This window comes from Heptranchias perlo, chromosome 10 (genome assembly GCF_035084215.1).
Source record: "Heptranchias perlo isolate sHepPer1 chromosome 10, sHepPer1.hap1, whole genome shotgun sequence".
In the NCBI taxonomy this organism is placed as follows: Eukaryota; Metazoa; Chordata; class Chondrichthyes; order Hexanchiformes; family Hexanchidae; genus Heptranchias; species Heptranchias perlo.
The window spans coordinates 34,501,388-34,515,935 of record NC_090334.1 but is presented as its reverse complement, the minus strand read 5'-3'; the positions used below and the strand labels follow the sequence as shown (position 1 = coordinate 34,515,935).

Below are 14,548 nucleotides of genomic sequence, written 5' to 3'. Positions count from 1 at the left end.
CAATTGCCGTATGCGGAAGAGAGTTCCAAACTTCTACAACCCTTTGTGTGTAGAAATGCTTTCTAACCTCGCTCCTGAAAGGTCTGGCTCTAATTTTTAGACTGTGCCCCCTACTCCTAAAATCCCCAACCAGCAGAAATAGTTTCTCTCTCTCCACCCTATCTGTTCCCCTTAATATCTTATAAACTTTGATCAGATCACCCCTTAACCTTCGAAACTCCAGAGAATACAACCCCCATTTGTGTAATCTCTCCTCGTAACTTAACCCTTGAAGTCCGGGTATCATTCTAGTAAACCTACGCTGCACTCCCTCCAAGGCCAATATGTCCTTCCAAAGGTGCGGTGCCCAGAACTGCTCACAGTACTCCAGGTGCGGTCTAACCAGGGTTTTGTATAGCTGCAGCATAACTTCTGCCCCCTTGTACTCCAGTCCTCTAGATATAAAGGCCAACATTCCATTTGCCTTCTTGATTATTTTCTGCACCTGTTCATGACACTTCAATGATCTATGTACCTGAACCCCTAAGTCCCTTTGGACATCCACTGTTTTTAACTTTTTACCATTTAGAAAGTACCCTGTTCTATCCTTTTTTGATCCAAAGTGGATGACCTCACATTTGTCTACGTTGAATTCCATTTGCCACAGTTTTGCCCATTCACCTAATCTATCTTGTCCTTGACATCCTCCTATCTTGTCCTTGGGTTTCTGTTTTCCTTCTGCCAAGTAATGCACCCGATAGTTCATCTCACAACCTTTTTCGTCCACTATTTCTGTTCGCTAATAAGGCTAATTTTCTTCCGTTCTTCGACTTTAAGCCCATGACCATTTTTAAGTGCTATACTACTAAGGCACTCAAGGATTTTGAAAAGTCTGATTTGGCTACATAATGTTTGAAAGCTTGTTTTAGCTTTTCATGATTACTGAGAACATTAGGGTTTCAAAATGTATTCAGATTGCTGCATCTGCTTCAAGAATGTAAGAAAATGTCAAGGATGAGAAAAGGCAATTTGGTCCTCCAAGCTTAGCACTATAATTCAATTCAGCCTGTCCAGTACTGAACTGCATTTTGAACTACCTTACCATCATTGATCCTAGTATTTCACCTGATGGATCATTCCAAACGTTAATCACCCTTTGAGTAAAGACAATTTTTAAGTACAACACCTGTGTTGCACAGTATCACTCTAGGAAGCTTTTCCATTGCAGGATCCAATAAATAAACTTACTGCTGCATCAAATAAAACTTACACATTTTAGGGGTTTAAAAATAGTTGTATATTTAACAATTTATTTCTGACAAGTTGAACTCATTTATGCTACTCTGTCTGGCTATTGATCAGCAAAGTTTGCATCTCCCATTGGGTATCTGATGGCTTCTTCGCCACTGATTCCAGGTGATCTTGATATAATGCCCTAATACTGTTCGATCTGTTTACTTTTTAAAAATCTGTTTACTCTTCAGGTTGGCATTAAGTCGTTACTGTAGAACAGTTCCATTTTAATTGCAGTGATACCAGAGAAGTAGTTCTCCTTGCATCCTTATAATTTCCTCATTTGTAATATTAGCAAACAGGTAGCCTTTTGTTTCATTACGTTACTTTGCAATCACATTGTATAATTATGCAGTTGTGAGCTTTATACTATGCATTTCAGTACAATAGTCACTGGATGCCTGCGTTAACTGTAAGAATTATAATGAAGCTTTTTGTTGCAAACCAGTTAATTGTTCTGACTCTAGGACAGGATGGTTTTCAGGCAGGGAAGGTAAACTTAGAATTCTAAAGGATGGCATACTTTTGTACAATTTGTATTTTGGAGGGAGTCATTTAACTGATATGAAGTATGTTGAGTTTATGTTTCCTAGGATCTTCGATAATGTAAGTGCAACAGAAAGAATGACATTAAAGGAAATAAGTTTGCAAGGAGGGCTTTATTTAAAAAAAAACACTTTTGAGTGGGCAGCAATGGACTCACATTTTACAGTTTGATATTTCCATTTAGAAATTAATTTTGTTATTGGCAATGAAAATGTCTTAATGGCTGCTGGTCCCAGTAGCCCAAAAGTGGGACAACACTATAACAATGAAGGAAGTAACTATAGTTATATCAACTAAAGTAAATGTCATCTCAACAGATCCCACCAGCACCTCCAAAACCTGACTTTGATGCCTCAAGAGATAAACTGCAGAAATTAGGGGAAGGAGAAGGATCAATGACCAAGGAAGAGTTCACAAAGATGAAACAGGAACTTGAAGCGTGAGCATACTATACCATGCAGTTTAACAAAGCCAATACATTGTCTTACGGTTGTTAATGGTGACTTTAAACTATTTTCTTGTTACAGTGAGTACCTAGCTATATTCAAGAAAACCGTTGCCATGCATGAAGTCTTTTTGTGTCGTGTAGCTGCACATCCAGTTCTTCGAAATGACTTAAACTTTCATGTCTTCTTGGAATATAATCAAGATGTCAGTTGAGTTTACTTTATAAGGTCATTTATATGTAGTATTTACGTTGGCAAGATTAATTTAATTTTCAACTCATTTATGGTAAATCAGCAGTTAATGGGAAAATATTATGCCTGTATTTTGACAATACTTATGTTTACTGTGTTGTGCTGGGTTACTTCCCTTATTTTCTCCATTTCAAGTATTTAGTCTGCTTTGAATGCAACGTTAATGCCTGTCTTATTGTTCAGTAGTTGAAACAAATCAGAAATTATTTAGTTTCACAGAGTTTAAGTTGTTTTTACATTCTTTAAAAGGTTTAAGTTTTAACACGAGAATAACATTAACATTGTAATGGAAAAAATGTAGATATTTTCCTTGCTGATTACAAAAGAGAACATTGGGTATTTTTTGGACAAATAGTTTTGGTGTTATAACTTGATGTGAATGAAGACACCTTTTTAACTGGTGGCAGCCTCTAATTTTGTGAAACTGATCTCCAAGGTAAGAGTATACCCACATGAAAGGACTTAGCTTCTCCGGGTAAATTCAGAATGGATATCTTCTTGATATGAATGACCTGCCTTCACTTGAAATTTTTTAGTGTTGAGTTAATAATCTTTTTTCAAAAGTTGAATAAATATACATATAGAACCTCTTGCACTGATGGTATAACTGAACTTGTAATGGTTGACTGAATCATTTATAAATGATCAAATGTAGTCTGTTTATGCTAACACTAAATACTGAAAATATTGGTTGTAGTGTTACGACAGAATGATAAAACACAAGTTTGTATCAGCAATTTCCTCGCTTGGCACATTCCAGATGTCAGGCATATTGTCTGGAGCAGAATATGATCAGGGTAATATTGGAAGGGGAAGTCACCTTGGCCTGCTTTAGTGCACCTCCTTGCAGTAGATTAAACATTGAAATTGATGGAAACTGGGAAGCAGATTGAGTGCCTGCCCATTTAATTGCTCACCTTTTAGGGACTTAGATACCTGAAGACAGAAAATACATAGAACCTATAAGGGGATGCCCAATATCTGCTTGCTTGCTTCCTTCCCACAGCAGAGAAGATTGGGAACTGATAGGGTGAGAAAATTAAACATGTGCCCCCACTGCTTTTGCATTGTGTGCGCTTTACCACCGTGCTATGTAAAAATGTGATTTTAAAAAACAAAATATTGTTTGGGGAGTTGGGTAAATTTTCACTTTTGAATCCTGTTATCATCCTCCTGTCTTGATGCCTATAACAGAGAGGACGGGCAATCAGTTTGCTGCCAATGCCATAGTAGCCAGGCTCCCTTAGTTGGTTGTAGTGCTATGACGGAATGATAATACACAAGTTTGCATCAGCAATTTCAGCATTAGGTGCCAGGGATCAGGAACTAAGGAGAGCAAAACCTGAGCCAATGTCCATCTTTGCTTCCTACTACCGCTGTGTATATTTTTAATTGAGAAATAATAATGGAGTCCACATTTTTGTTTTGGAAATTGTTAACTGTTTAAAACTAGAATGTTAATTGAATTCAATTTATATGGAACAGTACTTGTGTAACCACTGTACTAGCTATGGTAATAATGTTTATTTTGTTTTTTAAGCTGAGTATTCGTGGAAAAAATAAAAAGGAGAAACTGGAAGATTTCTTTAAGAATATGGTAAAGACAGCTGATGAAGTACTTGTTGCAGGTGTTAAGGTGTGTTAATGTTTTGTATTTGAAGTCTGCAAGAAAATTGGTCATTCTGTATTAAAAGTTTAGTCTAATATTGTCATTCTATAATACTATAGTGAACATGCACTGTCAACCAAGTGACACCATATATCATCAGCTGCTAACATTAGCCTATCCTAGACATGTGAACCTAAGGACCAAACAGAGCCCCACAAAAACAAAACCGTTATAATGGATTTTGTAGCTATTTCAGGCTGTTTGCTGAAGAAAAACAAAACCAAGAACATGTTGCAGTTCCCAATAAATTCTAGTTTAATTATTTTTTTGAAACATGTGATTGAGGAAGACCAAGGGAAAGCAGAGCAGGATAATAACCAAGCCAGAAGAAGTACAAGTGTACAGCAAACCAATTCATGGCAAAGCTGAGATGGAAAGAAGCAATTATGAACTAAATTATTACCAGGCAGAGGCAGGGAATTTTCTTAGAGGAAGCAGATAGACATGTAGGCAGAGGGAGTAAGTGGGGAGAAAACAACCACCTCCCCTTGATGTACTGATTATCGCTCACCAGCACCTTAGGGAAAGGTAAGAGTCCAATTCATATAAATCCATCAGTAAGGCCACGAGATCAGCTAGCTTTTGTGTTATACGTTATATACCAATGTGAGAATTGGGGTGTTGCACGTATTGCTGTTAGTTTTCCATACTGAAGCACTTCACTTCAATTGTTGCACCATGTTCAACCTGTTAGAATTTCACCAAAAAATCAAGACTAGAAACATTTAATGCCATAATTAGCTAGTTTTGCATTTGTTAAAAATATATACATCCTATATACATGCATGCATATCATTACAGAATGTTGGTATTTGTGAAGTTTCATTGATGAAGCAAAGTCATCAAGAAACAACTAAATAGAAAGTTGGTTAATGCCGTCCTTAGCAGCATAGATTTACTAGAATGATACCTGGACTCCGAGGGTTAAATTACGAGGCGAGATTACACAAACTACGGTTGTATTCCCTGGAATTTAGAAGATTAGGAATGATTTGATCAAAGTTCTCAAGATATTAAGGGGAACTGATTGATAGGGTAGTTAGAGAGAAGCTATTTCTGCTAGTTGGGGAGTCTAGGACTAGGGGACACAGCCTAAAAATTAGAGTCAGGAGTGAAGTTAGGAAACACTTCTACACGCAGAGGGTGGTAGAAGTTTGGAACCCTCTTCCACAAACGGCAGTTGATGCTAGCTCAATTGTTAATTTTAAATCTGAGATTGATAGATTTTTGTTAACCAAAAGTATTAAGGGATATGGGGCTCATACGGGTATACAGAGTTAGGTCACAGATCAACAGGCTTGAGGGGCTAAATGGCCTACTCCTATTCCTATGGTATATTATATCTACCAAATTGTCGGCTAGGTGGTTTGGAAAAGGGGTTCAGACTCGCTTATTTTTCTTCCTCGAGAAATTTTTGTTCATTTGCATCATTAAGAAATAATGCCATTGTGGATTTTTAAAATAGAATTTTCTATTTAACCAGGAGTTAGTTACATGGTTGTAGAGAATTCTAACGTATCAGTTTTAAAATGATATGCAAACCTCAGCTTTGCTTATTCACCAGTCTCCTGGCAGCATAACATTTATTATCATGGATGCTGGCAAAATAGTCCCCAAAAAAGTTTGCTGGATATTTGCTAACCTGTATGAACAGTTTCATTGGCTGCATCACTGATGCCTGACAAATGAAGATTCTTCTCCTTTTGGGAGTTTAAATTGTATTTGAGTACAAACAGGAATTACAATTCTCGTGTGATTTAGGAACTTTATTTTAAAATGTTGTGCATGTGTATGTGTATTCAAATCGTTCATCTATTTAATATCCTAGTATGTTTCTTTTAGTGCATTGGCTGTTGGTTTTTGCCACAAGTTTGCTTTAGGTCTGTTGTCTCTTTTTTAGTGGAAATATTGCTTCAGGCCTTTTGAAGATTTTTATCTATGGTAGCTGCTGCATATAAAGAAGATATACTACAATAGACTAGGAAAAAAGCAGGAGAGAATTTAGCTACATCAAGGTTTGACTTAAAGGTCGAAAAATTATAAATTCAGAATCATATGGAAATAGAGAATACTGAAACATTGTCAGAGATATCCAAGTCAGCAAATTGAACTTGTATAACCAGTTAATTAAACTACATTTCTGTATTTACAGTGTTGAAGTTATATTAACCTAATGCTTGTTTAACAGTTTCTCTAAGGTTTGCTAAATCTTGAACTGCAACTGAAATAAATAAGTTTGCATACTTTCACCTATCCAATATTGTCCACCTCCGCACCTACTTCAGCCCCTCCACATTTTGAAACCCTTAAACATAACTTTATCATCTCCAGATGACTATTTTGACACACTCCTTGCTGGCCTGCCATCCTCCACCCTCCAGAAACTCCAACTTGTTCAAAACTTTGCCGCTTATGTTCTGTCCTGCAGTCAGTCCTGCCCGCCCATCATTTCTATCCTTGCTGACCTACATTGACTCTGTATTCCCCAGCACATTAGATTTAAAATCCTTATCATTGTCTACAAATCCCTCCACAACCTTGCCCCTGCCCAATCTCTACCATTTCCTTCAGCCCTTTTTCCCCTCCAAAATGCTCCATTCCTCTGACTCCAGCCTCTTGTACATCCTCCCTACACCCCACCATTGGTTTCAGAGCCTTCAGCTGTCTTCCTCTTGCTCTGGAACACCTTCAATATGCTTCTCTGCCTCTCTTTTCCCCCACCTTCTCAAAGCCCACCTCTTCGGCTAAACATTTGATCACCATTCCTATTCCTTTCCTTCCGGGCTTGGCAGCCATATTGTTGTGAAGCACCTTAGGATGTTTCTTTAAGGTTGCTATATAAATGCAAGTTGTATAGCTATCTACAAATGTATTGATGAGAAATTTAAAAACTGTAAATGTCACATCATTATCTCATTTTTACAAAGAGCATTAGACTGCTGAATATCTGGTTGCAGCTACATAAAAGAAAACTTGTTAGGGTGTACCTCCTATCAAGAAATAACAGAATATGGCCCCCATTGGTTAGCTGACATGAAGATCAGCTACTATTGCGATTTGAGCCTGAGAACACAGAAGTATTTAAATAAGCACTTAGCTATTGGGTTGCTGTTTAAGCAAATCAAGTGTTTTAAATCTGTATTAAGTTGTCGGTTTTAAACTAGCTGCAAAATATTTTTAGGACGTTGATGATTTCTTCGAACACGAGAAAACCTTCCTTCTAGAATATAATAACAGAATAAAGGATGCAGCAGTCAAGGCAGACAAATTGACAAAATCGCACAAGAGTAAGTAGCATTTTTTGTTGCATTAAAATAAATGTCTTTTTAGATACTGTAAAGACATGGAATGAGTTTTATAAGTTTACAAACTGTGGATGTGGGAAAACATTTAGAATCTGAATTTTTCTGGCTCGTGTTTTTCTCAACAAATGCTGGAAAAAAAATGAGCAATGTTGTTTTTTGGAATGAAGAATGCTGCCAGGATGAAAAGATTGTGACATTTGTTATTTGTAACCTAAATCTAGCCAAGCAATGCCAATGAGTAATATAGAATATTTGTATGGTAGACAAAATGTTCATCCTTTTCCTTTGTATTGCAACCTTTCATTGTATTTGAGCTATTCCTGTGGGGCTAATAGTTAAATTAATAGAAAATGCAGGCATGAACTACCACAAAATTCATTATTGTTTTAATAGAATGCTTCATTTGGTTAATTACACAAAAATAATTTCCATTCCAATTTTACATAGACATTTATTCATTTCAGAATGATATAATGCAACCAATCTGCATAAAAGTGGCAGCATAGCTGATTCACCCATGGAACTAATTATGGTGCTAGCATTGAGAGACTGAGGCAGAGATCAGTATTGGAGTTGGGGGAGGGTTTTACTTTAAAACAAAGTGAGGGGTGTGAAAGATTGGAAAAGGAGCCAAGACTTGGGTGGGTGTCATGCAATGACTGTGGGGTGGAAGGGAAAAAAGATGCATGTTGTATGGGTACTAAGAAACAGAATTATTTTTGTAACTGTAGTACACTACATTTTCAGATGTGGCAGATGACAACAGTAGAATTAGTTCAACGTTGTACACTTTAGGAACTCAAGACTCAACAGATCTATGCAAGTAAGATTTATTACATGCTTGTTTGTTCTAGATATTACATATTCTTCCAATGGACTGCATAATATAGTATCACTCGAATTATGAATTGGGATTTTCCTGATGGCTCAATGGGCTTGGTGGAATACAGTCATACATCCAGAATGTGCCTTGTTTGATTCCCACTTTGTGCCAAGTTAGCTAACTTTAGCTGGGTTGCCATAATTGGCTTTGGTGTCACTGGGCTATGGAGAGAAAAATGGCAGCAAGGATTCCTGGTCTTGTTTGCTGTACTGACTCCTGCTGGAAAGTCCATGTGTGGTGAGAGCAGGATCAGGTTTGGCTGTGATGCCCTCCAAGTGAAATTGCCAACTGATGCTCACTGACACACATGAAGAAAGGCCACTTGGATGAGGTGACCGAGTGCTGCTGGTGTCTGTGGAGGTGGATGCCAGAGAGGGTAGGTGCCTTTTGGGGGAAGGGTGGGGGTGGGGGGGGAGATAGAATTAAGACCATTTTTAAAAAAAAATGGAAGTGGGTAGTGAGGCTGAAATTTAATCGACGGTGTGATGATTTTGGTCTCTTAACTAGTTTTACAGCAATTCCTGTAAGTCGACCTTGTCTTTATTATTCTTCACCCTTCCCGTAATGATTCAGAAATTGTATGTTTTTAGATGATCCTCCCTAGCAGAGTTGCGTGATACTGAAGATTAATAATTATGCAATAATCCTGCAATAATATGATCATTGTTTTAGGCATATTCTCATGCTATGCTGCATAATCTCTCTGAAAGGAGGGTATTACATATACAAAAAGAAAGGTGAGAAAAGACCATCAACCTTACACATTATTACACAACCCCTAAACCATGATACCCTGGGAGAGGCAAAAAAAAACCTGTAGTCAAATCAGGGAAAAACTCTGGGAAGTTCCTTTGTGACCCCCTAAGGCAATCAAGCAAAACTTCAGAAGCCTGTGGTTGTGCATGATGTATCACCATCACAACTAAGTAGCAACGTACTCCCATAACTGGAAATGCACTCTTCCCTCATGAACATGTCAGGTTCCTTTTACAAAGGACAATAGCGACTCCATACTCAATATGTCTCGGCAGTTTGTACCAGAAGGTGATTACTGCCATTTAATCTAACTCTTTGCCTATTGATTTTATAGACGTGACCTCTATTCCTACCCTCCCTATCCATTTCAAATAACTTATCTAACTCGACTGTATCCAAACCCTTCATTTTAAGAGCTCCATTATAATTCCCTCTAAAACTGTGTTTCTCCAAAGTAAATAACCAAACTCTTGGGTCCTATTCTTATAACCAAGGGCTTGTAATAATTTGTAATTGCCTGCACTGAATTTGTTAATTTCTAATATTTCTGCAATGTTAGATTCAACTAAGAACAAGTTAATTCATAAGGCTGCATGCAGCATTTTTCTCAATATTAAGCTAGCTACTTGGCTTTTGTCTTCACAATAGTAACTTGGGATGTTAATTAGTAAAAACGAAGGGGATCGTTGTGTACAGTCTGAAGCATTTCACACTACTGTTATAAGTAGGTCCCATGTGGCACCTGATAGTCGAGGCATTGTTTCGTTCTGGGGCGTGGCTGGGGCGAGTATTTGGGAGCTGCATGCTCCCATGTCAAAAGGAAGGCATTTAAGGTGATAACTTTGACTCAGCATGGTGGAACTTCTGATATCACATACTTAAAGCAGGAGCTCACTAGTTTGTTTTCTCTCTTTTTTGTTCTCTTATGGTATCTCTCTCTCTCTCTCTCACACATAGTCAAGGCAAGCTATCTCTCAATTAGTTTAGCTAGAAAGTGGGTCTACGTCTAGAGCGATAAAGTGGCACCTTTTATTATTTTGCCATAACTAAAGAGTATAAGAAATTGTTAACACTGTAAAAGCTGTATACTGTTCATGTTTTATGTAAAATAAACTAGTTTGTTGGTTTGAGGTCATGTCTCATCTCAATAATGCTTTTCAGTACACCTTCTGTAAAGAGGAGAACGCAGAGGGCAGCACGTGCGATATTACAGTAGCTGGTAATGTTATGGTCCCCAGGTTATAGAATCATAGAAAGGTTACAGCACGGAAGGAGGCCATTCAGCCCATCAAGTCCACACCGGCTCTATGCAAGAGCAATCCAGCTAGTCCCACTCCCCCGCCCTATCCCCGTAGCCCTGCAAATTTTTCACTTTCAAGTATTATCCAGTTCCCTTTTGAAGGCCATGATTGAATCTGCCTTCACCACCCCCTCGGGCAGTGCATTCCAGATCCTAACTACTCGCTGTGTAAAAAGGTTTTTCCTCCTGTCACCTTTGTTTTTTTTGCCAATCACCGTAAATCTATGTCCTCTGGTTCTTGACCCTTCCGCCAATGGGAACAGTTTCTCTCTATCTACTCTGTCTAGGCCCTTCGTGATTTTGAATACCTCTATCAAATCTGCTTGCAACATTCTCTGTTCCAAGGAGAACAACCCCAGCTTCTCCAGTCTATCCACGTAACTAAAGTCCCCTCATCCCTGGAATCATTCTAGTAAATCTCTTCTGCACCCTTTCTAAGGCCTTCAAATCTTTCCTAAAGTGCGGTGCCCAGAACTGGACACAATACTCCAGTTGTGGCCGAACCAGTGTTTTATAAAGATTCATCATGACTTCCTTACTCTTGTACTCTATGCCTCTATTTATAAAGTCCAGGATCCCGTATGCTTTTTTAACCGCTTTCTCAATCTGTCCTGCCACCTTCAACGATTTGTGCACATATACTCCCAGATCTCTTTGTTTCTGTACCTCTTTTAGAGTTGTGCCCTCTAGAAATGTATCACTTTGCATTTTTCTGCATTAAATTTCATCTGCCACGTGTCCACCCATGCCACCAGCCTGTCTATATCCTTTTGAAGTCTATCACTATCCTCCTCACTGTTCACTACCCTTCCAAGTTTCGTGCCATCTGCATATTTTGAAATTGTGCCCTGTACACCCAAGTCCAAGTCATTAATATACATCAAGAAAAACAGAGGTCCCAGTACCGACCCATGGGGAACACCACTATACACCTCCTTCCAGTCCAAGAAACAACCGTTCACCGTTATGCTCTGTTTCCTGTCACTTAGCCAATTCTGTATCCATGTTGCTACTGCCCCCTTTATTCCATGGGCTGCAATCTTGATGGCAAGCCTACCATGCTATCGTTTAACTAGATACTGGTCAATAAAAGGTGCACTCTGCATCGTAGGGTATGCAACTTATGAGTGACCAGTGACACTGAATCATGCAAAATCCAAAAATTGCGATGGGGCTCTAAGATTTAGTATTATCCAGTTTGACCTCCTATGCACTTTGTTCAGAGTGTCTGTATCCTTCACCATGTGCAGCAATCAAAGCTGGACACAGTTCTCAGTCGTAACCTACCAGAGCCTTGTATAGCCTAAATATATTACTTAGTTTTATGTTCAGTGGTCCTAGCAGTACAGCTGAAAAATTTATTTGCTTTCCTTATGGTCAGCTTATACAGCTTGTGCATCTTTAACAAATGATCAACTACTACCTTTAATAGGTACTCCTACGTGGTGTCAACATGCCAGGAGTTTCTTAACTCTCAAGTCAGTCACTGCACTTGTCCACATTTAATAGCATCTGCCGCACACTGGCTCATTCACTTAACTTCTCTCGCTCAGCCTGCAACCTACTAATTTGGTCTGACTTATGGCCTTCCCCATTTCCTTGAGCAACCTTGGGTGATTGGCATTGGATCTTGCAGAGCAATCAATCTTAAGCACCTTAATCTTAGCTAAAATGTTTTTGTAGTTCCTTCTAATGAATTGTTTTAGCTACACACCTATCCTGCAATACTGGGACCATGGTATGTTGAAAACTGATGCAAAGTATCTGTTCAGCACATTGGAAAATCTTTATCTTCATACAAACCCCGGCAAATCCTTCAAAGGACTAATGTGGATCTTGATTGTCCTCTGACTTTTAACATAGTTGTAAAAAGCTTTGCCGTCACCATTGCACTTCTCCAGTATTATTTTTTTCTGATGCCATTTTAGCATTTAGTACAGAACCATTTATTGTAAGCTAAAGTGAATACGTTTATTTGCAAATAAATAAAAATGTGAAGCAAAAAGAATTCGGCCCATTACTGTTGCACAATATTAAATTAAACATTATGATTAAAATCTGTAATGGGTTAATCATCTTTCTCAGTATATTATCCTGAAGAAATATAATAGTCTTTTCATTGTATGGAACAAAGTCCTGGTTACAGGCAAGGTGAATTCAATGGGTTTGTTGTTTTGTACCATTTTTAATACTGATGTATCAACTGGAGTTCAGATGTGATGTATATAATGTAAACTTCATGTTACGGGGTTCTCCACCATTACAGAACTCAATGAATTGCTGAACTGAAAGCATTGCAGTTTTTAACCTGTTACTTATTTGTCAGGATTTCAAATAATTCCTATTTTCTGATTAGCGTGCAGGTGGTTTCCTGACCCCACAGACAATGTTTAACAGTATTGCAATTTACAGTAACAATTAACAATGTTAAACATTTGACACAGGACAGGAAGACAAAAAATCTTTTGTGTGACTTTCGCACATGCACATTAGACACACATGAACTATTTGATGTTTTGTAATCTTTATTTTGAGATCTACTCTAATCAGTTGTAGTACAAACGTGCACATTCAAAACTCATGTCAGAGGTTCAAATGAGTTAAGCTCAACTGGTTAGTAGTTGACTCCTGAACCAGGAGATTAAATTTCAGCCTTCTACTCTATCTGAATTTTTGTAACAATTATGGCCTAAATCAACTGAACATAGTTGGTAGTAACAATTACAAGCTAAAGGGCAAGATTTCCTCGGTGCATTATGTGTAATTAAAGCATAAACATGTTATTTATAATTTATGATTTTATTACATGATGCAGAGAGCAAATCTTCTTCCAGAGAACTATTGCAATGCCATCACTGCAGATCAATACTGTTACATGATTCACATGAATGTATAATAAAGTAATTATTTTATGATTCTAAGAGAATTATAATGGAGTTAAGATAGTGTATAGTCTTTGGTTTTATATTGGGTATTTACTGTTTAAATGTGCATCAGAAAGCACCAATGCAAACCTTTATCCTTTTTAATGCATTCGTAGTGCCACAGAAAAGATTGGAGAGAATTAAAATTCATGGATTTTGGCACTAATGATGCAATTTTGTTTTGTAGGAGATAGATACTGACAAATTTGTTAAATGTAACCAGTCAAAACATCTTTAACAAAAGATGATTTTTGGTTTGAGGCAGAATATTCTTATTAAATATCTTAAATATTCTATTTTTGGGACGACTGCCTAATGCAAACTAGACGGCTGCATTCACAATTTAAATCTTTGTTTTCCCGCTGAATAAACAGGATCGCCATTAGTAAATACAACCAATTTATTTGCTCTTGCAAATACAGCTAAACAAGAATTAAAATTTCCAAGAGTATGGTTGTAATTTGCTTTTGCTGCCAAGTACATCTGTTACTACTAAAATATGCTATGCTATTTTTACTAATTTTGAATGTAATGTTTTGGGAGTGAACAGTCTGTCCATCCAGATGACAAATGTCAGTAATACAGAAATGGAATATTCTTTCCACTGTTAACAATATCAGTATCACACTTCTAAATCAGTTATAGCACAGATTCAATTTTTTGATACTCTATCCAGCATTGTGTCATGGTTCAAACATAGAAGCATCCCCATTTCACCAGTTTGACATTTCTGCTTTCGGCCTCAGCCTTGTCCGCATGAAACTGCCAACTTAAGCTATGAACAATTTTGGAGTATGAATTTGTGCCCAGTAAGAGATGGGTTGAGACTAGCCAAACTCAATTCACTTGGGAACCCTAGAAGCATCATTAAGAGGGGACTCATTGTTCAAACCCGAGTCCTAAAGGTGCTTTGACCTAGCTAACCACAAGTTTTTCCTTGGTTTTGAATGATGACTTATAAAGTACTTTAGTTGGAATGATTAGTTTAATAAATTCCCTTTTCTCATTAAGTACCATGTATTATTTTTGGAAAAAGACTTTACAGTTTGGTAACATGTTCATAATTTTGTTTCAGATTTTTCTTGAAGGTATCAGAGTTATTTGAAAAAACAAGGGTATGTCAATTTTGTCTTGCATGCATCTAGTTTGACTAACTTTCCAAATTTTGAAATTTAGCTGAACTTTCCTTCATAGG

General features: G+C 37.6%; 1 protein-coding gene across 3 annotated transcripts in view; it reads left to right on the top strand.

The window, feature by feature from the left end:
• Positions 1–14,548, top strand: part of snx6 (sorting nexin 6) — a 46,274-nt gene that overhangs the window by 19,902 nt on the left and 11,824 nt on the right. For all 3 annotated transcript variants that reach the window (XM_067991439.1, XM_067991440.1, XM_067991441.1), the window contains 6 exons: positions 2,136–2,257; positions 2,346–2,469; positions 4,057–4,152; positions 7,367–7,472; positions 8,238–8,313; positions 14,429–14,468. In XM_067991439.1, the coding sequence (XP_067847540.1) occupies positions 2,136–2,257; positions 2,346–2,469; positions 4,057–4,152; positions 7,367–7,472; positions 8,238–8,313; positions 14,429–14,468 (564 nt within the window). The remainder of the gene's footprint in view (positions 1–2,135; positions 2,258–2,345; positions 2,470–4,056; positions 4,153–7,366; positions 7,473–8,237; positions 8,314–14,428; positions 14,469–14,548) is intronic.